At 34.7% G+C, this 23,215-nt stretch overlaps 1 protein-coding gene across 7 annotated transcripts in view; it reads right to left on the bottom strand.

Moving 5' to 3' along the window:
- The window catches only part of DCAF6 (DDB1 and CUL4 associated factor 6), a 164,584-nt gene that overhangs the window by 29,720 nt on the left and 111,649 nt on the right, over positions 1-23,215 (bottom strand). For 3 of the 7 annotated variants that reach the window (XM_068541203.1, XM_068541197.1, XM_068541201.1), the window contains 5 exons: positions 19,797-19,914; positions 15,127-15,242; positions 13,860-13,946; positions 13,298-13,625; positions 8,220-8,261 (listed from right to left, as the gene is read on the bottom strand). In XM_068541203.1, coding sequence (XP_068397304.1) covers positions 8,220-8,261; positions 13,298-13,625; positions 13,860-13,946; positions 15,127-15,242; positions 19,797-19,914 — 691 coding nt within the window. The remainder of the gene's footprint in view (positions 1-8,219; positions 8,262-13,297; positions 13,626-13,859; positions 13,947-15,126; positions 15,243-19,796; positions 19,915-23,215) is intronic. The other 4 variants (XM_068541204.1, XM_068541199.1, XM_068541202.1 and 1 more) reach the window with 2 other exon arrangements.

Genomic DNA, 23,215 nt, shown 5'->3' with positions numbered 1-23,215 from the left:
CCTGACTCCTCGTGATGATCTACAGGAAATTCCACCAGGTAATAATGCCGACTTCTCATGGTTCACCGATGGTTCTTTAAAAGGTGACAATGGCGAATACTGTGCTGGGTATGTTATTCCAACTCCTTTTAGTGCTGTTGAGGCAGCATCTTTTTCTACGGCTACTTTGACCCAACAGGCTGAATTATACACCCTTACACAGGCTTGTACTTTAGCCAAGGATAAAACTGCCAATATTATATTGGGTTGGCCAAAAAAGTTCATTCGGTTAGTGAATACGTTGTTCAATAAAATTCTTGGTGAAGATGAAAAATGTCTTTTATTTTTACTTAAAACCAAAAGAAACTTTTTAGCCAACTCAATACTAATTAGTAGATATGCTTTTGGAGTAGCTCATGATTTTGGAATGTTATGGAAGCAATGTGGCTTCCTTACTTCCGGTGGACATAAAATTTTAAAATGGCCCCTATGTTCAGAAATGATGAATGCAATACTCTTACCTCCCACTTTCAGCTATTATTAAGATTCTGGGGCATTCTAAACTTGACTCTCTGGAAGCTAAGGGAAATCACCTTGCCGATACTTCTGAAAGGAAGGCTGCCCTTAAAGGAACCAACAGTAGCCAAACCACTGTCATAGTCCAAAGGGATATTTCCCCAAATGATAATTTAGAAAAACTGGCTAGAGAATCCCAACAATTGGCCTCAGAAAAGGGAAAACAAGATTGGAAATTCAACAATTGTTGGTGTGATAAAAAAGAGAAAGCTCTGGTTTGGACCAAGTAAGAACCCAGTTTTACCCTGGAGTCTAAAATTCCCACTTCTCACCACTGTACACGCACTAAACCATTAATCTACTAAAAAAATGTTAGTCTTCATGAATCAGTATTGATGGGGAAACATTAATAAGGCTGCAAAAAGTGCCTATCTCACTTGTCCCACTTTTCCAAAGTACAACCCAGGGAAGCCTGTTCATACTGTTCCCAGACATTTTAAACCGCCTAATGGACCATGAGAGATCCAGCAAATGGATTTCACACAATTTACTCCATCTAATGGATATAAATATGTTTCAGTTATGCTCTGTATGTTTTCACACTGGACCAAAGCCTTCCCTTGCAGACAGGCTATACTGCCTCTTCTGCGGATAAATTTCTTTTGGAAAAGATTATCCCTACCTGGGGAAATCCTCCTTAACTTCACAGTGATTGCCTAGGTGCTTCAAAATGTCTGTGCTGTTTGGATAGTTTTACAACACTATTACTGTTCTTACCACCCTCAATCCTCTGGTTTAGTCGAACGCACTACTGGTATTAAGATTCAGTTGGCAGGGCTTCCCTGGTGGCGCAGTGGTTGGGAGTCTGCCTGCCGATGCGGGGGACACGGGTTCGAGCCCTGGTGTGGGAGGATCCCACATGCCGCGGAGCGGCTGGGCCCGTGAGCCACGGCTGCTGAGCCTGCGCGTCTGGAGCCTGTGCTCCGCAGCAAGAGAGGCCGCGATGGTGAGAGGCCCGCGCATCGCGATGAGGAGTGGCCCCCGCTTGCCGTGACTGGAGAAAGCCCTCGCACAGAAACGAAGACCCAACACAGCCATAAATAAATAAATAAATAAATAAAAATTTAAAAAAAAAGGGGGGGGGGGAAACGAAGTAAAGGAATTTGAACAAACTTCAAATTCAGCAAAAACCAAATGAAGACCCCTCTGGATTTAAAAAAAAAAAAAAAGATTCAGTTGGCAAAATTTGTAAAGGCCCTCCAAATACCTTGGCCAAAAGCACTGCGGCTGGTCCTTCTAAATTTCAGGTCCGCCCCTTTTGGAACTCATAAATGCTTAGCCTTTGAGATAGTCACAAAATGCCCAATGCACTTGGCTTCTGCTTCTTTTGACCTAACACTGATAAAAGGAGAGATGCTCTAATATTGCAAAAGCCTAATTGCTTCTATTAAAAATAATGCTTTTTGTGAATTCCCTGGTGGTCCAGTGGTTAGGACTCCATGCTTCCACTGGAGGGGGACCGAGTTTGATCCCTGGTCAGGGAACTAAGATCCTGCAAGCCACGCAGTGCGGCCAAAAAAAAAAAAAAAAAGTTTTGACAGAGCAATCTTTTCACAGTGCACCCTTGGGAGATGAAAACTTGAAGCATCACACCTTGCAATCTGGAAATTTTGTCTTTTAAAAACGACACTTCCAGATGAACTCTCTTCAACCTTGCTGGAAAGGCCCCTATCGAGTACTGCTAACCAACCCTTGTGCTGCCAAACTCCCAAGGAATAGACTCTTAGATTCACATGAGACACCTAAAGAAAGCACCAAACCCTGACTGGACCTGCACATAATCTGGTGACCTGAAAGAAAAGATTTCCTGGAACTGAAGCAGATGACATCTGATGAAACAGTTTTCCCAAGATATCCAGAACAGGCTTGTTTGGAAGTTTGTTGCTAAACCTTTGATGATGACATAATGCTTCAGGTGATCTCCAATGTCTATGATCTTGATAACATATGGACTTTAGACAAAAAGTACCTTAGAGTTTTCCCTCCTACCCCTCCTTCCTTGTTACTCAAATGTGACCTTAATAGGTTTCTAATCTGTGCACTTTCCCTCCAATGTGAGACGCTACACCCAGCAAAAGTCCTTCATGATACTGAAGGACAAAAAGCTAAAACTAGAAAACCTGACTCTTGATCAGCAATGCTTTCAGAGAAAGGTCTTGATCAAAAGGGGGAAATGTTAAAAATTAAAACACAGAAATTTGAATTAAATACAGTTGGGAGTTTGGAAGGGGGAGATCTCATGTCCTGCGACCACAGCAGAGCCCAATAGGAAGAAGGAAGACATCTCTTCTTTCCTGAAAAAGACTCAGCCAATGAAAAGCCATACTCTTTATTTACCATAGCCCTCTCACCTTCCTTTTCCTCTCTATGAAAGCATTATCCTTCCCTTGCGGGGGTGGGGTGTGGGAGGGGGAGACACCTGTGTGTGGCTCATCATGGTTGCAGACTCCAAACTGCAATTCTCTGACTGATCCCAAATAAACGCATCTTGGCTAGAGAAATATCTAGCAGTCTATTTGTTTCAGGTCAACACTGGAAACAACCTAAATGCCTATTAACAGGAAAAAGGATAAATTATGGTATAGTCGTACAATAACTTACAATACAGCAGTAAAGCTGATTGAGCAACAGCTGTACATAACAGTATGGATCAATCTTAGTAACATATTGTTGACTGGAAAAAAAGATAGCAAGTCCCATTTAGAGTGAGATATTCTTTTTTATAAAGTTCAGAAGTGGGTAAAATAAATTAAATAATACATTGTTTTTGCATTTATGTCTGGTAATTATCTGGTTAATTCTTTGTTTTTTAAAGCAAGGCACGATACACGTAACATTCAGGAGAATGATTACCACTGGTATAGTGGGCAGGGGGACAGAATGGGGAGGAGTATAAGTAGATCTAAGGTACTAGCAGTTTTCTAGTTCTTGGGTTGGGTGGTGGGTTCATGGGTATTTATTACATTAATAAATAATAAAGAAAATGAGCTAACCATGAATCAACAATGACAGTGTGTCACAAACCAAGAATTACAAAAATACAGTTCTCCCTTTCCTCAGATTAGGCCCTTAATAATCCCATTGCCTATGCAAGGCTCTATCACTGCAATTACTGTGCTGTAATTATTTATGCGTGTCTGTGTACCTCACTGAACCGACAGCTCAGAGAGGATGTGTCTTCATTATCCTTATATCACCAGCATCCACCACAGTGTCTGGTTCATATAGTTTATTGAATTAACTAATCAATACAAAACTGATTATCCAGGAATTTCAAAGTAAAAACATCTCAAAGTATTAGCTATTATTTTATTTTGAAAATAGCATTTAATAGATGGGAAGAAAAGACAGTGAATCTGAAGGAAGTACATTTGACCCAAGAAAATAAAACCTAGATTCCTGACTTTACATTTTGATCCTTTTCTCTTCCCTGAGTCTTTATATTTTATTTTTAATACTTCATATTCTAGAAAATTCTGTTTCTACAATGGTCAGCAAAATTTCTTAAGATGTCTCCAAGCTCAAATTAGAAAGTTACATCAATCAGAAAGAGTCTATAAGCCTTATTTTTTAAAAAAGATATTAAACTGGCACATTTAGTAGTTAAAAAAACTAGGCCAAACTACAAAAAGACATTCTTAAATAGCACTAAAAATATAAAGTGAATTACTTTGCCTATTGTTTTCAACATGGTAAAAAAATCCTTTTATAAAACATATTTACGTATAGCTAGAGTTGGAAATTCCCTGGCGGTCCAGTGCTTAGGACTCTGTGCCTCCAGTGCAGGGGGCATGTGTTCCATCCCTGGTCAAGGAACTAAGATTCCCCATGCCAGGTGGTGTAGCCAAAAAACAACGACAACAAAACATATAGCTACAGTGGTAAAATTAATCAATAGTATTGATATTATTAAAATAGCTTGTAAAAGAACAAAATACTAGGGTAGAAAAAGATGGCTTAATCAAAGATTAAATCCTTCCATCTTTAAATAAGTTGAGTTTGCAGACTTCCCTGGTGGTGCAGTGGTTAAGAATCTGACTGCCAATGCAAGGGACACGGGTTCAAGCCCTGGTCCAGGAAGATCCTACATGCCGCGGAGCAACTAATCTCATGTGCCACAGCTACTGACTGAGCCTGCGCTCTAGAGCCCACGAGCCACAACTACTGAGCCTGCGTGCCACAGCTACCGAAGCCCGCGTGCCTAGAGTCCGTGCTCCGCAACAAAGAGAAGCCACTGCAGTGAGAAGCCCGCACACTGCAAAGAAGAGTGGCCCTCGCTCGCCGCAACTAGAGAAAAGCCCACACGCAGCAACGAAGACCCAATGCAGCCAAAAATTAAATAAATAAATAAAAATAAGGTGAGTTTGCATTTATTTACAAAACTTGAGATTGACTTTTTCCATTCAAAGATCAAAATATTAGGTTTTTATAAGCATACAGATGCTATTCTCAATCCCTACCTCTTCTTCCCCTGCCCCCTGCAACAGGAGAGTTTCTGTAATAAATATTTTCTCTATTTTCAGAACAGCTGTAAGACTTTGGGACGAGAACCAAGTTGCTATGGTATGTGTCAAAGAAACATTCCCTAGGCAAAAGATGTTAAAACAAAAGAATAAGTTATATTCTACTTACTTATGCCTCACTGAATATGCTCATTTTAACTCTAGATACCAGCATACGAAGTTCAATTCTCTTAATTTATACTATATATACATTTTTCTCATATTAACTTAGTGGTTTTTAGAAAGAAAACCTCATTGACTTGAGTCTCCAAATTTAGAGTTTGTGACTATTCCGAGTTAAGCTCGGAATTTACCTTTAAATTTACCTTTAAATTATCAATAAAAAAAAAGTTTGTTTGCCAAATGAATCTATGAATAGAAATTTAGAAAAGATATGTTATTTGTGTTTCTAAAAATAATACTTTTAAGTTCTTTAAAGCACTTGTTTATAGTAAAAGCCATGTTAGTGTTACTAAGTCATCTACTGTCACCAACAAGGTCTCTGGATTGGAATTTCAGTCATTTCAACACATACCTTTTACAAGTCTCTGAAATAAGAGAGGTGGATGAGTTGCTAGAAAATCTTGCTGTTTCTAGTCCTTTCGTGTCTGGGTGGTGGGGGGGGGGGTGCAGATTGTATTCTTTGCCTCAAAATGTGTTAGTAAATAAAAATAAAGGATAGCAGGCCTGATGCTGCTACCTCTAAAGAGAACTTGACCTTTGTAATGTTTCCTCCATTGTTCTGCCTGTCTGAGACACTGAACCCTGATGTACCTGCTTGCCTAGACGGTCTGTACAAATAATGTGATTCATGGTGAACACCTACTTTCCTTCAGGGTCTGGAATGTAGGGGGTTGTGGTTGGGTGCAGAGGGTGCCTATATGCTCAGCCCCAATAAACTGCTGGATTTCGAGTCTTAATTAAGCAGGCTTCTCTGGGCAGAAACACTACACAAGTGTTAACTGCATTTTATCACTGGAAGAATGAGCACATTGTATGGACCACACTGGGAGGGAGAATGTTGGAAGCTTATGATTGGATTCTTCCAGATTCCATCTGATGTGTTTTTCCCTTGTCATAAACTACAGCCATGATTACAAGTGACTCTTAGTTCTGTGAGTCTTTCTAGCAAGTCATCAAATGTGTGGGAATGTTGTCAGACTCCTAAAAAAGTAATTCATAGCTTTTCATTTATTTCAAATTTTAGGAAGCAGAGGAAGAAGACAATAAGCCAGATTATCTAAGGAAATATGAATAAAAATTTAGTTAGCTATAGTTTTAGATAAAAAGGTGTCTTCTCTGTCAACTTTTATTTATGTATTCATGTATGTAGTATGCTGGCCTTAAAGGTGCTTGCATCTTACATAGGGAAACATATACACACATACATACAATAAAGTGTTACAGGTAGCGTAACAGATACATATAAAGGCACACAGAAGGTATGTTCAGTCCTACTTGGGATTATGCAATGTATAGCCAGGAAAAATTTCAAAAAAGAGCAGCTTAAGATGCATGTTGAGGGGACTTCCCTGGTGGTCCAGTGGTTAAGAATCCGCCTTCCAATGCAGGGGACACGGGTTGGATCCCTGGTCGGGGAACCAAGATCCCACATGCCACGGGGCAACTAAGCCTGCATGCCGCAACTAGAGAGCCTGCACGCCACAAATACTGAGCCCGCATGCCGCAACTAGAGAGCCTGCACGCCACAACTACTGAGCCCGCATGCTCTGCAGCCCACACGCCACAACTAGAGAGAAGCCCATGTGCCGCAACTAAGACCCGACGCAGCCAAAAATCAATCAATCAATAAATATTAAAAAAAAAAAAAAAGATGCACGTTGAAAGTTGAGGTGGCCAAAATGATGATGATGGTGATGGTAATAGGAGGTCATTTCAGTTAGAGGGCACAGAGTAAGATATGGAGGCATAAGGTGTATTCAGAGACACTCCGAATATGGCTGATGTAGAGAATATGAGCAATTCTTGGCAACAGCCATAACACAGAATGCCTTCCACTTCAACGTTTTAGCTTTTCTATAACTCATTTAGAGCGACATGGTACTTTTAGGTTGCAATCTTCACTGTAAAAGTAGAAATTGGCTTTGAGTGCTTAGGATGCAGGGTATAAATCAGAAAATCAAAAAGCCCTGAAACAAATTCCATTCTACTATTATTTAATTAGAAAGTGATCATTACCAACAGACTAATTTACAAAAAGTTACTCCAAATATATCTTAATGTTAAAAAAGTCTATAAACACCAGCACAAAGCAAAAGCAATTTTGAGATGTTTATATGAGAATCCTTGTGAGAATGGGATGTAACCAGGGATTTCTATGTAGCTACAATATTTTTGGCTTATTTCATCATTTCTGTATTCCCCATGAGGAACTCTACTAATTTTACATTTCTGATTGTTGCTATATATTATGTTTTATATTCCACTTTGTTTTAGAAACATATGATAAATAACAGACATGTGCCACTAGAATTAGGTACAAGGTCGATTTTGTCAGTAACCCAGGTTTTGGGTAAATGAATAATGGAACTGAGGTTCACTTTAAAGTTACATTTAAAAATGTATCCCCTTGTTAGTCTTCAAATTACAGAAGTGTTTGAGAGTTATGTATCACTTGACGTGTGATACCAAGTTACTAACCAATTTATGAGAAAATTGCTTTCTTTAAAAAAATCAGAATCTTAAACCTATGCACAGAATTAGACTCAAGTCCATTTTCTGTTACTGATCTCAAGGAAAAGGAGTATTTTTGAATAATACCAAAAAGTTGCTAATTGTTACCTCCAATCAAGTTTCAGAAAAACATAAGTTGCATTCTTCAACAAAATAGTCAAAGCAAGTAACTAATATTTAAAATACATCATTTCAGATTATAGTTACTTTATCATATGACACACTTGAAGTGAACATCAATTATATCTGCACACAGGAAATTTATTTTCATTCTATTCCCATGCAGTGCATGCAGCTAAATATAGTTTGTGAAAAGCAACCCGCTTTATAATACTTAGCACATAGAGTTCAGTTAAGTTCAAAGAAGTATTAACTGTTAATAGGAAAGGTGGTTAGCTGTGGAAAAAGAGGACCTGGCAAATTCATCATAAAGAAGAAGTAAAATAATGAAGGAACATACTGAATTACCTCATTATTCTATCACCTATTGTTGTTCCTCTGATATTAAATCTAGTGAAGGGAACACAATAACTAAAGTCACTCACAAAGACTTCAAAGAACCAAATATTTAAAGCATTAAGGCCACCACTTTCATCATTAATCATTTAAATCTAAAATACTTTTGTTTCCCTTTGTAACTTAGGGTATTATGTGAGAATATGTCATTCAACTAAATGTGTATGAGGAAATTAAGGAAACAGAAACACTCATTGAAGATAGATTAGAAGGAAGACATTGCACTTAATCCCTTTTATCTTTTAAAAAAATTAGAACCTAACCCTGTTAGGTTCAGATTCATATTATCAATACCCTCCACTGGAACACACTAGCTCCCCAGGGCTGAGTTGCCCTTTGGGAACTAAATAATTAAGCCCTGAGCTGACTCATCTGTCCTAACCATAAGACTGTATAACCAGCAAGCAAAGAATAACAGAGCTTTTAACTCCCTAGGAGTTCAGTTCTTTCTCTGTGATTACTTTTCCTCTGCAATTTTAATACAGAATAAACTTGAATCACTAGAAATACTGAAAGAGTGATTATAATGATGACTAAATAGATGATAGCAAATTTACAGTATACAAAGAATTTTGGCTTTAAAAATGAAGGCCATGTTCCATAGAGTCCAGAGTAGGTAAATGGAACCAAATTTCTATGCAAATAAATATTTTTTCAAAAAGTAACAGGCAATATAGGGTTAATATCTTTAATCTTTACAGCATCTTAATTGAGTCTATTAACTAAAAACTATTCAAGGCTATGTGAGAACTTCTTCAGGAAGCTTACTTAGATACTTGTCTTTTTTTAGAGAGCAAAAAACCTCTTGGGTTTGGCAAGAGGAAGAGCTATCAGCCAGGCCATCATTCCGTTTACTAGAAGATGGATTTGGCGCTGTGAAAACAGTTTACATGAAGACCATCTAAATAATAAACCTGACCACTTTCCTTTCATTCCAAGGGCACCTGTTTATGTTTCTAAATCCAATATATAAAATCACTAAGAGAAACACATACTACTTTCATTTATTGCTTTTTTTATACCACATTAGAAAGTATATGTTTGATTAATTATTTCTTTCTTCAATTTAGTTTCCATTTAATGTTCTGTGTTCCTGCTGTAGACAAAGTTAAAGGGGACCAAACGTGGTGATTCATAGATTTCACTGTTTTAAAGTTTGGTTACCTGTCAATAGAGGCATTCTACCATACACTATAGCTTGGTTTCTCTCTATAAGACTTATTCGCTATAAAGCAGGAATCAGCGAACTATGGCTCTTGGGGCAAATCTGGCCAGCTGCCTGTTATTGTAATGGCCCATAGGAGAATAACAGTTTTTACATTTGTAAATGGTTACATTTTTTAAATGATTATAGAAGTGCCTACATAACTGCCTCCATTTTGCCTCTTGGCCCACAAAGCCTAAAATATTTATCATCTGGCTTTTTAGGAAAAAGTCTGTTGACCTCTGCTATAGAGAGTCCCAGTTATATTTATACCGAGACTAGCTATAGTTAATGAGCAGAGCATTCCATTTTAAAATACCTACGTTAGTTGTTAAGGCCTTTATTTTCTAAGACATTTCCTTGTCATGCTTGTTCTCGGCTCAAAAATGAAAACCTGGGTCATATTTATTTAACCAAATTATAAGAATGCAAATCTTTATTAAAAAATCATAACTTTGTGTTGCGAAGAACTGTTCTGATATTTTTATTAAATGTGTTGAAAATGGCTTCGCTATAAACTTTTTAGGTTTCATTTAAAAAATTAAATGTGTGGCAAAAAAATTATGAGATCCACTATGTAATTCTTCATACAAATTACAGTACAGATCTAAGTATATACTCTTTTACCATTTTCAATTTTGGAAACATCTCTAGCCTAACCAAACTAATCTTGACTGGGTTTCTTAATGACCTTTAAGACATGCATCCTTTTAGTTGGGCATTTCATCCAAGTGTGAAATGCTTCCTTAGATTCTAAGAACCAAGTGGTATTTTTACAGTAGAGCTTTGAAATTCTTTCTCCCTTTGGAAATAGAAATTCTCAAAATTCATATGCCTATTTATAAGCTGGTAAATTATTCTTTTCATGTTCTGAAGAAGCAAAATTTCTTAAACTTTCTCTCTTTAGAATAAAAGTCAACATACCCATTCCTCCAAATTTAGAAGTAAGATAAATGGGCAGTTTTCTGAAGGATGAACAGCCCTTAGAAAGGTACAGAAATGAAAAGTACATTTTATATAGGTAGTTCAAGATTTAATCAAGATGGTGCTCAGGAAGTTAGGAACTATCAAATTATTTAGAGAAAAGTCAGAAGGAAGATTTTCCACCATTTACAAATTTTTGGTAAATCGCTAGGAAAGAATAATGTAAATTTCAAAGGAAAACTGATGTAACTGCGAAACAGGCACTATAATCACTTTAGCATTACCTCAGTATGCACAACTTTGTGTGTGTATATACACACATATATACATATATAATATTGTATTTATTTCATATATTTATTAAAACTGTTTTCCATGTTCTTATACATGGCTTGTGTATCTGTCTTCTCTTTTCAGTAAATTAACTTTCTCAATGGGAAGAATTTTATTATTCTTCTGTTACTACTACTATGTCCTATAGAATAAAACAAAATAATATATAGGACAAACTAAGGTTAAATACCTAAACTGAGTGTACAGAACATTAAATAATATTTAGTTTAAAAAACAAAAAAAGCAGGGAAGCAAATGTAGACCCAGAGGTGGTTTCAAATCTGGACCTAACCATGAGAGCATGAATTCAAGAGTACGTGCGTGAAGTGGGGGCACTTCCAGGTTGCTGTCCCTGATCATCTCTCCTCTAAAAGAGTCTGCTAGTCTAGTTCAGCACCTGGGTTTCTTGGGTCAGTGAAGCTATCAGGTGCCAATTTTGTGGCAGATCCAAACCTCAGGAGAATCCCTAAAACATATAAATCATCTAAGTATTATGAAAATGATAAGTAAGTGATAACACTCTATAGAAAGATACTATCATTTCTAGTCAGATAACCAAAATAAGGACAGTATGCTGCAAGACATTTTGCATTCTCTAGGACCCACTCTCCCCACAAATCCTCCTTTCTCATTCATGTTACACTACTGTGTAAAAAAAAAAAAATCTTCTTAGGTCTAGAACATACAAAATCCCTGCTTAGCACCTCAGTTTCCTCAGCTATAAAGCAGGCTAGGTAAAAGTGTTAAATAATTAGCCTAAAAAGAAGATGCTAAATAATTATGATTTTTTGAAAGTGTCTAATATTTACCAAAAATATATGATTTCTTATTTAAACAAACAGACCTGGTAAGTGACATGGTGCATTTTACTAGAAGTTGATACTTAAATTTTATTTTCCATTATGACCGTGGTATCACTTTAAGCTATGTTAAGTACAGAAAAAAACCAAGGACATATGTTTGCTTACATGATTAGAAAGCCATAAATTTACGAACTTAAAATAATTATAGACTCTAGCTCTCCACCCGGGGTTTCAGAAACCATCAACTTGATTTTCAAATTGTGCTGTGCTTGCCAACCTTATCTGCATACATCAAGCGGTAATAATATTGTAAGGGACTCCCTCTGGGTATGGAAAAAAATGAAACTAAGTTTTACTTGTCTAAAATATATACTAAGAATTTGAAGACTAATGTGTGGCAGGTAAACAGAAGATGTTTGATTAATCTCTAAATACAAATATAAGCAAAGATTACTTCCTCTACATTTAAAAACAGGGTCATTGCAAAGTAAACACGTTGACCAAATATGACTGAAGGAAGATACATATCTATCTTCATAGTTAAGAAAAGGCAGTTTCATTGAATTGCAAGCTACAATGTTCAGGAATTTTGCTTGTCCTCTGTTAGTCTTTATCCCTGTAGCCATTCTTATTGTAATTGCTTTTAAAGTATAAGTAGCTACATAGAATATCTTGGTTGTTTAATACACCTGTCATTTATTCAGTGCTTTCAATTTGAGACAAGTCCTTGGACTGATTGATTTTTTTCTAAATTTTGACAACAATTCTAGACAATCATAACCCCATTTTATAGATAAGGAAACTGAACCTTAAAGAGACATTAAGTAATTTGAATGATGAAGCAGCTAGTAAATGGTAAAACCAGAATATAAGTCATTATGCTCTTAATCATTATATAACATTGCCATTCTTTAATGGGAAATTAATCTTTTCACTTGACAGAAATGTCAGAATATTTTATAAATAGCAGAACATTGAGCATAAAAATATGTGATATGGGTTCTTCATGCTTGTGTAAGCTATGATTTTAAAGATAAAATTTTATTCTCTGGAAGAAGACAGAACTTACAATGAGATATGATGGCACTGATTATAGAAATAGTTTTAGGAAAGTATGGAATGCAATATACTTTAAAAGATTTACTTTATCTACTAAAAAAATAAAATATATCCTTATGAACACATAATATGAAAAATGGAAAAAGTATATGAACATATTAGCAATTTAATTCTTTACTGTAGTTATAATATTTGTTACTTGGTGTGATTTTTCATTTTTGAAATTGAGTTACTAAGTTTAGTAGAAGTCAGAGAAAACATACTGTTCTCAAAAAGAGAACTTTATCACACTACCTTAATCCAGGGTCAAGAGAAAAGCAGAAAAACTGAACACTAAAAAAACCCAAAAACTGATAAAGGCCAGGGTGTCTACAGGGCAATCTGACAACTAAATATAACCCTAACTTCATAAATAACCTGTTGGTCATTCTCAACATTCCTTTCTCTTGATCTGTAAATTGAGGACCAAGCCTTAGTGCTGAAGATACAGAGCAATGAGACATTTTATTCTCCTCTTAGTGCACAGTTTGCTCAAAGAATGTAATATATGAAATTATTTATAATTTAGAAAATTCTGTGAGTTTATATGACTGAGACACCCTTAGAGGAAGTAACTGTCAAAAATGGAGAAACTCCTTTATGTGACTTCAAACAAAGGCTTGTGAATTATACTCTTTATAGTTCATGTTAATTAAAACTTTACCAACCTATCACCAGGTCCTGCTCGATACCTCGCACCTGGGATCAGCACTGGGTCGTCATCACTGTCATCTGTGTCCTGGAGAGCAGAGTCCCTGGCCAATGTTTCCTCGTGAGCCAAAGGCCCAATGGCTTCTGGTTGTGATGGAGGTTCGGGATTGCTGGTACTCTGACTGGTGGCACTTTCAGTGCTAGTTTGATCTGAAGTTCCTGGTTCCTTGCCTTTTTCAGACAAAGTGGATTCTTCTGGAACCCCACAAGGGCTATCAAGACTGAAGTCATTCCTTTCTCCTGAACCGGAATCCAATGGCTCAAAAGTAAACTTATCTGATTGTGCTGTCAGAAAATAAGTAGTAACAATTGGTCATGTTGGCAACACTAATTATTTAATCTAACTTCAGAGCTGACACAGACAATTTCTAATATAAAGTCTAATCCCTCTATATGAAGGACAAAATTCCACAACACATCTATTTGGAAATGGCCTCTAACTCTGGAGAGACTAATACAGATTAAGGCTTCTTATTTTCCTATACGAAGGAATTATCTAAAAAGGACAAGACAACTCACCTATATCTATACTGTTCTGAACTGTGTTTTCTGCAGACGTACCTTCCTGAAGTGTTGTCACATCCTCTGATGATTCTTCAGGAGCTTCTGGGAATTAAACCAAATTATCATTAAATCCTAATTTTTTTTTTAGAAAAATAAACACCAATTTAATACTCCAGCTTTCCTATATATAAGTAGTTCTTAACCCTTTTTGGGTCGTAGAAACTTCTGACACTCAGATAAAACCTCGCCCTGCCAGTGCAATGCAAACACTATGTATGTACCCACAAAACTGTAAAATGCTATCAGGAAGAGATGTGCAATTCTGCCCACTGCCTCTTCCTAAAGCCTATGTGTGGACCTTCATGAACTCTATGTGAAGAATCTCTGCTTTAGATTATCCCTCACAACTGACATTCCTCAATCTTGCTTTTTTTTCCTCTAAACTTCAGAGAATCTAAACTTAAAACTGAGTATTTTTCTGCCCTTTTGTCATGCATTTGGTCTAATTTGAACTATCATGAACAAACAGTAAAGTTAGCCCCACCATAAATTCTGTTTGGCCATTGAAAATACTTGTTTCTGGATTTAATTCCAAGACCCATGAAGGATCAGTCTTTTTTGTTCCTAATTGGACATTTGTTTACCAGACAGTCATCTTAGACGTATTTTATTCTTGTTAACTCTGTTATACTGAGGTATGTATTCATTTAATGAAAAACAATTCATTTATTCCTTCATTTATCAAGTATGTACTGAAAATCTACTCTGTTCTAGGCTATACTAACCTCTAAATTTCATTTGATGATCACATAAAAATATTCTAGGGAAGGGTTCTAAAAACATACTCTAAATGGCACTTCTTGTATGAAACAGGATTTACTCATAACCTGTTTAAATTTTATCCCTTTTTTCCCTCCATAAACCACCTATACGCTTTGAAAAAATCAAGATAGGTACTCTGTATTTCACTGCTAGGTATAAAAATGGTAAAGATAATTCAAACCAACATTTATATCTAACATACTGTCAGTACGATGACCATCTATCTTGGCCACTGTGTCCACAGAGGGGAACTGTGCTTTACTGTGATGCCCCATCTTAAATGCTTAAGGTCCTTACCTTTTGCATTTGTTATTTGTTTATCAACAGCAGTAACTGGACTATTACGGCAAAAGTAATTGATTAAAAACAAGAAACAAAACTGTAGCACTGAGGTATCAGAAAAATAGGCAAACATCCAACACTGGGTTTTGTCATGCCAAAAACAAAATTAACACCTTACTTGCTTCATTCTCTCCTCCTAATGGTTGCGTGGAGCTCTGTGGGACCAAGGATTCCTCCTGATCCTCAGATTTGCAGTGGCTCCCATTTCCTCTAGAACTTGAGGCAGTACTGCTCCTACCATCAAGACAAGATAAGTGATCCCACCAAGAAGTTAATAAACATGAACTTTTAGGATAATTTTTATATTTTACAACTAGAGAGTTGATCAAAAAACTTGACTACAAATAAAATACAGGATTTATTATTTTAATAGTACTTGAAAAACATCACTTTAAAAAGTCTAGGTGATTATTCTAATCCACTTTAATATTTAAAAAGAGATTTAAAAATATGAAAGGACCGCTTCCTTCACTGGTTTGATGCTTCTACGACCTGATATATATTTTTACAAGTCTCTCTATTGAATTTTAACTTAATTATATAATCTCTCTTCTTGTTCTCACTACAGATGATTCACCACATTCAAATTCTTAATGATTTTACAGACTGTGATCATAGGCCCTTTTAGACTTTGTTGTTCTAGGCTACTTTTAAATTAATACTTGAAAAGAGGCCTGGAAATTTCTTTGGTCTTTGAACTGCCCTCTGGACCACTGGACCCCTGCCAGTTCTAGATTGTTGTTCAAATATGGCAAGTGATTGAGCACCATGGTTTTGTAAAAGGATAATGTTTTCTGTTTTAGTTTTAATACCTACCTGATGATGATCCTAATTCTGTTAGAATTTTTAGCTAGAGCAGAATACCAGACCAATTTAAATAAATAATTTTCAATGAACATTCTGTGACAAATCATGACATATGTGTAAGAAGGGGATTGAGTGGGAAGGAAAATAGAGGAAAATGTATAACAATCTGACTAAGATTAAAATTAAATTCACAGAAATGCAACAATTTCTTAAATTTAGTATAGATGTGAACAAGAAAAAGAAACTGAACAGCTACAGTAACTTAAAAAACGTTAATTATAGACAAACAGCAGTGACTCAATAAACAATGCAAATTATCATGGAACTTTTGTCAAAATTTTATAAAAACCTTTTTAGGCTAATTGCAGAAGTCAATTTGATTTTTTTAAAAGGGCATCCATATATAATATAGTTTTAAGAAAAATGTACATCTACATGGGTATATGAGCAGAGAAAAATGTCAGAAAGGATATTCACCAATGTTAAATGTCATCTCAGTAGGGTTACTGTAAGTGATTTTTTTTTCAACTTCTCTCTAGATTCTGATTTTTTTGCAATGAACATGTATTTCTTTTTAGCCAGAAAGAAATGCATAGCAATTTTGGTAAAGAGAAGCCAATGTGATATACAAATCTTTTTTTTTTTTCTCCATTGAGAAAGCTATGATACAGGCTTAAATAAAATGCTCAGTGTAGAATAGTTATGATAATTAAAACATTATGGCATTGATGTAGGAATACAGAGCCATTAGTGGAAAAGACAAAGTAATCAAGTAAATACATTTAGCATGTGTTAATATGGCATTTTAAATCACAGATAAATGACTAGATTGCTCAATAAATGGTACTGGGACAAAGGAAAAGCCATGTAGAAAAATCGAGCTATAAGCTTCTACATCATACTTTATGGTAAAATAAATTGTAAAAGGATTAAACATATTTTTGATATAAAATCACAGAACTATAAGAGGAAAACAAGAAGAAACTTTTCCCCTAATCCTGGGAAGGACAAGGAGTATTAGCTCACAGGCTGAAACCATAAAGCGAAACTACCATAAGTAAACTGAAAGACAAACAACAAACTGGGAAAAATATCTGCAACAAATGAAAGACAAATGATATTATCCTCACTTAATTCTATAATATATAGCTCTCATAAATCAATAAGAAAAAGATAAACACCACAGTAAAAAACTGGGCAAAGGATCTGAAAGGCAATTTATTAAAGATGACAATTGTAGCTAACAATTATTTAAAGCCTATCACGTGCTAGTCAACGTGCTAAGTGCTATGTACTTTTTCTGCATGTTCTCATTAAATCTTCCCAACAAAGTCTGAAGTAGGTTCTATTAAATATGCCCTTTTTCAGATGAGAAAACTGATATTTAGAGAGGTTCAACAGCTAGTCAGGTTCAGAGCCCAAGCTCTTGGTCAGTGTGCTCTATTGCCTTATCTGGATCAAAGAAACTAAAATAAAAGCAAGACACCGTGCTGGCATAGATGAAAAAGACTGCATACTCTTTTGAAATTTTTTTTTTTACAATGAATACAGAATACTTTCATAATCAGAAAAAAGTTAATTACCTTTCTGATAAAGAAATAAGAGAATATAATTCATGGTCAGTTTTTAAAGAAGGAAAAAGTAGCATTCAAAAGAAGAGTGGGACTAAAGATGTTTGGTTAAAAAATGTTCAGATGAGATTGTTTGTAAGATATCAGTCCCTTCTGTACAGAAACATGAGAATAGAAAAGACTTAAGAATAACTATGACAATCTTCTGTGATCTTAAATCATGTACTAAGAAAAAGGGCCATAGATATCATTATTTTTAAAAGTTGAGGTCAAACACTAGAGTTCATAAAGAAATTCTATTAACTGTACCTTCAAATACATATCTAGAATCCAATCTCTTCTTACTACCTCCACTGCTCCTATCCTGGTCCAAGACACCACTACCTCTCACCTTGCTTACTGCCAAAGCCTTTTAACTGGTCTCCCAGCTTCTACCTAAGGCCTATTCTCTACACAGCAACCAGAGATATCCTTTATCCTTTTAAAGACCCTTCTCACTTACCTGGCTGACCTTATCTGTTACTACTCTCTCCTCTGGTCACTCTACTCCAGCTACATTAGGTTTTTTTTAAAAGATCCTTGAACATACTAAGACTGCTCCTGCTGCAGAGGCATTGTACTGGCTTTCTCTCTGCCTAGAATGCTCTTTCCCCAGATATATGCATGGCTCACTCCTTCTTACCCTTCAAATTGTCCAAATGTCATCTTCTCAATGATGCCTACCCTTTCCCTAGGTCTCCCAAACATCTTTACCTGTCTTATTTTCTTTCACAGCACTTAATACCATCTAACATACTATACAATTCACTTATTATGTTTATTGTCTGCCTCCCATACCTAGAATGTAAGCTCCAATAGGGCAGAGATTTTTTTGTCTATTTTTTTCACTGATGCATTCCCAGTGTCTAGAACAGTCTTTGGGATGTAGAAAGGTATTCAATAATATGTGAAAATCTTATTTAATCAAAGAGTTTAATATTTAAAAACACACAGAAACACAAATGGAAACCAGTGAATTAGAATAAATAAATATCATATATCAACATATAATTAATTATATATTAATAAACAATATATAACTATATTATATATTATTTATAAGCAATATTATATATTATACTAACATAATATATAATAATATACAATTAAATATGTTAATATAATAATATATTAATTATATAGGATAATTAATATATTGGTTATTAAATGATTAACATAATCACCCTGTATTAATCACATATAATTATATTAATATATAATTAATTATATATTAAGAAAGATTGTATTATCTATATATTAATTTATATAATAATAGTAATAAATTCAAATACAAAATTTTGGGTGCTGTCTCTCTCACACAAAAGGCAAATGAGACAGTGGCAAAGAATTTAAGAAGCTCACATAACTAGATTTTTTTTTTTAATGTAAGATTTAACTAGATTAAATGAGCAATAAATATAATCAGAAATGTCATTAAAAAGAATCTATACAACTATTAAATAAAGTTCAAACTCACCAGTAATAAATTAAATAAAAATAAAAATTATTTAAAAATCAAATATATGTTACAAATAAATGAATATATTGATATTGAACATTGGCCTGGAGACAGCAAAACATGTACTTTCATATGCTGCTGGGAGAAATGTAATAACAGATTATCCTTTTGAAAATAATTTTGTAATATGTTTCAATCTAGATATAGTTTATTTCTGGAAAAATATCCCAAATCAATAACCTTAAAGGTAGGAAAAAGCTTGTAAACAAAGATATTCATTATAGTTTTATTTGGTAAAAATAAACAAATAAATTCACTGCCTAATTAAAGGGAAATGGTTAAGTAAAACTATGGTACATCCACTTGATGGAATCTATTATACAGCTGATAAAATAATACTTATGAAAACTAAGTAGTATTATGGGAATATTTACTATAAAGTTAACTCAAATAAATGTAGGGGAGAACTGAATATATTATGTATGATTAAAATCATGTTTTAAAACTCAAACCAAAAATATATATGTATATATACACATACACATACCTTTTACATAGGACCAAGACTGCAAAAAGCTCCAAAACGTTAGGTTTATTAATTTTTGCACTAGTGGTCTATTGGTGATTGATTATTTTTATCTTTTGCATTTTCTATCAGAAGAAATATCCCAGGACCAGCAATATTAGTATCACCTGGGAAGTTTTTAGAAATGCAAATTCTCTGACTCCATCTCAAACTCTGAGAGTGGGGTCTAGTAATTGTTTTAACAAGCTCTCCAAGTGATCCTGAAGCACACTAAAGTTTGAGAACCAATGTATTATTGCAAAACAAAGATGATGAAGTGCTAAAAATAATATCTAATACAATCCTACAAAATGGCTAAGAACATCTTCACAAAAATATTAACTTACCATTCATCTGTAAAGTTCAGTTTTATTGTGCTTGTAGTTGTTCCTTCTGTGCTGTAGTGCAAACTTAAAACTGGTTCACCTGTCCCTGGTTTGGGGCTCAGCTTTTCATTATTGTTATCTGAAAATTGTGTTTAAAACATTTGAAAAAATTCTCTGAAACCAATAAAAAGATGACATTTCCTAAAATTTATAAAACTTAAATTAGGTTGTCCTTGTCATAACTCTTTCTCACATCTGTTATGGTTCTCACTTAAAGTTCAAAGCAAGTGTTATAGAAACACTCTGTATTTCAAAAGTGGCATTGCATCATTTTCTAGCTTTGTGTACATGACTCCCTTTGATTCAGATGAAAATCACACACATTTGAGAACCATATTTAGTTTTTAGGGAATCAAAGAATATTAACATGCAATGACATACTTTATAAACTTGGTACTTTTATTTAATGGAACGCTCAGGATCTTTTTCTTCAGTTGCTAGAGCATCAAGAATAACTATCATTGGCTCCTTCAGAAACACTGAGAAGTAAGATGCAAGGGCTCCAAAAGAAGTTGTTTAGTAAAAACTTTGCTGCAATTAAATGCTATCACATTCTTTCTGTTCTTTCAAATTCATAGACTTATAATCTAGGGAGGGATTACAGCCTGTACACTATTGGGAAGGAGGTGGGAGAAGAAAATTTATTGTGCTCTGTTATTTTCTAAAACTCTATGTTATAAGATCGTACGTTTTGGTATAATTCCATCCTCTTCTCCTGACTAATCTTGCAAGAAATTTGTTTTCTAAATTATGGAAAGGCAATTCCACCTGAAGAGTCTATAGGTGATAATCATAATATACATCCATCTCAACATATAAAATCTTTGTAAAATGGTAAATAAGAATCAAGAAACGCTACAGAAATGGATACAAACCACTTTGAAGTCACCTCTCCCCTCCCCCCCAAAAGGAGTACATGGATATTCAAAGACAAATTTGAATAGGGCTTTAGATTTTTTTTCTTTTTATGATGAATAACAGCTTGGGGGAACATTAAAATGTATAAGGAATAAAAACTGCTATATAATCAAACATGTAACATTTCTGCCAGTCGCTTGCAGAAAGGAAACTCTTCTGTGTCATAATTGTTTTCTCGATACAAGTTCAAGGACTTGATATAACAGTACTAAAAATAAGCTTTCTGTCTTGAAAACAGTATTAATAAAAGCATTAAAAACTTAATGAAATCAAAATTACTTAGGATTTTTGGTTTATACTGCAATGAAGGACATATCCTTTTGCATTCCTCTTGAAGACGGTGGAGCACTTACTAAAAGAGAATCTGATAGAAACTCTGCTCTAGCTTTTATCCTGTGAGAGGACAATTAACAAGACTTAAAAATACAGAACTGTAGCAGAAAGGAAAAAGGATTCTCCCCAAGAGATGAGAAGCCAAGCTGATGAAACTCAGGATTATCAATTCTTGTGTCTTCTTCACTTCTAACTCCTGAGAAATCCTCTCCTATAACATTAATTGCTATTTGAAAATAAAAGTGTGAATCAATTATAAAGCTGGCCTACCAAATGATAAATTCACTTTGTTTCTGTACTACTTTTGTTATGATTATGTCCTTGATATAAACAGCTGCTGGAAAAAAAGTTAACAATCCATTACGACTTTCAAAGATTCGATATTACATTCAATGTTTTAGAGGAGGTATTTTACCAAATGGCATTCTGATAAAATAACTGAATTAACATACCTTTAACTTACATAAAATTATCAAGAACGGGATTTTTTTTTTTTTTTTGGCCACGCCGCATGATTTGTGGGATCTTAGTTCCCCAACTGGGGATTGAACCTGATCCCTCGGCAATGAATGCCAGAGTCCTAACCACTGGACCACCAGGGAATTCCTGAACAGGACTTTAAAAATATCTGTCCTATCCTTGACAATCTTTGAAAAATTTGCTGTTAGTCATTTGTCCACATGTAGTTTTCCCTTATTCTTTAGTTATGTTGCTAAAATTTCTGTCCCACTGCTGCCAAAACCACAGTCATCCTTAGGGATCTGGAATTGGTGAAGATAGCTGAAAGACTGAATGAATGATCAAGGAAACTAAGAGGTAGAACTGGGGCTACTTCTTTCATTATCTCTCACAACATTTTGTAAAGTGCTTTGTTATTATTTTTCTTTTAAAGTAGAGAAGAAATAGGGAAAAAAAAAGCAGGTGTGAGAAAATTGTAGGGTTAAATTTCATAGATCTACCTTGGTTATGGGAGCATAAGTTTTAAGAAGCCATTTAACACCTGAAACTAACAAACACAACACTGTAAATCAACTATACTCCAATAAAAATTTAAAAAAAGAAGCCATTTAAATGCTGTATCAAAACTTCCTTTTTGAGTAAAATTAGAGGCAGCTATAGATATTTGCATGCTATGACTAAAGGAATATAGTAGACAAATAGCTAGCTGTTAAGAGGTCAAAATGGTGTAGAAAATATCTACCAGCCTCCGAGAGCACCCCCAACCTCCAAAAGCAAGAAGCTTCCTGAGATGATCAATGTTAATTCAAACCTTCTTCCTAGGTTATCTACTACCAAGTTATTATTTAATCTCTCTGGAATATAGTAAAAATCATGTAAAACACAGTAGTACTCATTTAATTTATAAAATGACTACAGTTGACAGAATTTGTTCATTTAAGTTGTCAATGAAGTCATCAGCCCGGAGTAAAATTGGCCCATCACATTATTTCTGTTAGCTACAAATACTTCAGACCTCTAGTCTAGTTATCTCCTTGTAGACTGCATATAAATAATGTCTCTGGCAGAAACACTACGCAGTGCAGAACGTGGTTTCTTCAACTGAGGCATTAATGGAAGTATATATCTGAGGTTTAAAAATCCATTTCCTAGCCTTGTTCCATTCTACTCTTGCTAGTTTAATACTCCTCTTCTTGACCATATACAACCTATCGAATTGAATTTTCTCGGAAATGTAGATCACTGGTTTACTAGTAAATTAATCAACCAATTGTTTCTGATAAAGTGCATATTTTAAGCTAAAAAGGTCTATAAAAAATCTACTTTAAAGAACTAAAAAATAAATTTTATTATTACTTTATTTGAAGAAATATTTGTAACCATTTTAATTTTCCATAACTTGCTCTGTGTGTTAAAAGTTGGATTAGCAAACACATTCTAAAAACTGTATTATTCAAAGCCTTACATGCACAGAAATATATTAATATTACTGAAATATTTTGCTTAACAAGTAGAGATTTTAATTTAACAGCCTTAGGGTTTAGAACTTCACCAAACCCAATGACTTTATGTAGAACGCACCATCACAACAGTAACTAAAATTTCTTGAACACTACTATGTCCCAGGATATATATGTATCCTTTGTTAAATCTCTGTAGCACATATTTTA

Source organism: Eschrichtius robustus, chromosome 3, assembly GCF_028021215.1.
Source record: "Eschrichtius robustus isolate mEscRob2 chromosome 3, mEscRob2.pri, whole genome shotgun sequence".
Taxonomy (NCBI): Eukaryota; Metazoa; Chordata; class Mammalia; order Artiodactyla; family Eschrichtiidae; genus Eschrichtius; species Eschrichtius robustus.
This window is presented reverse-complemented; position numbering and strand designations above follow the sequence as displayed.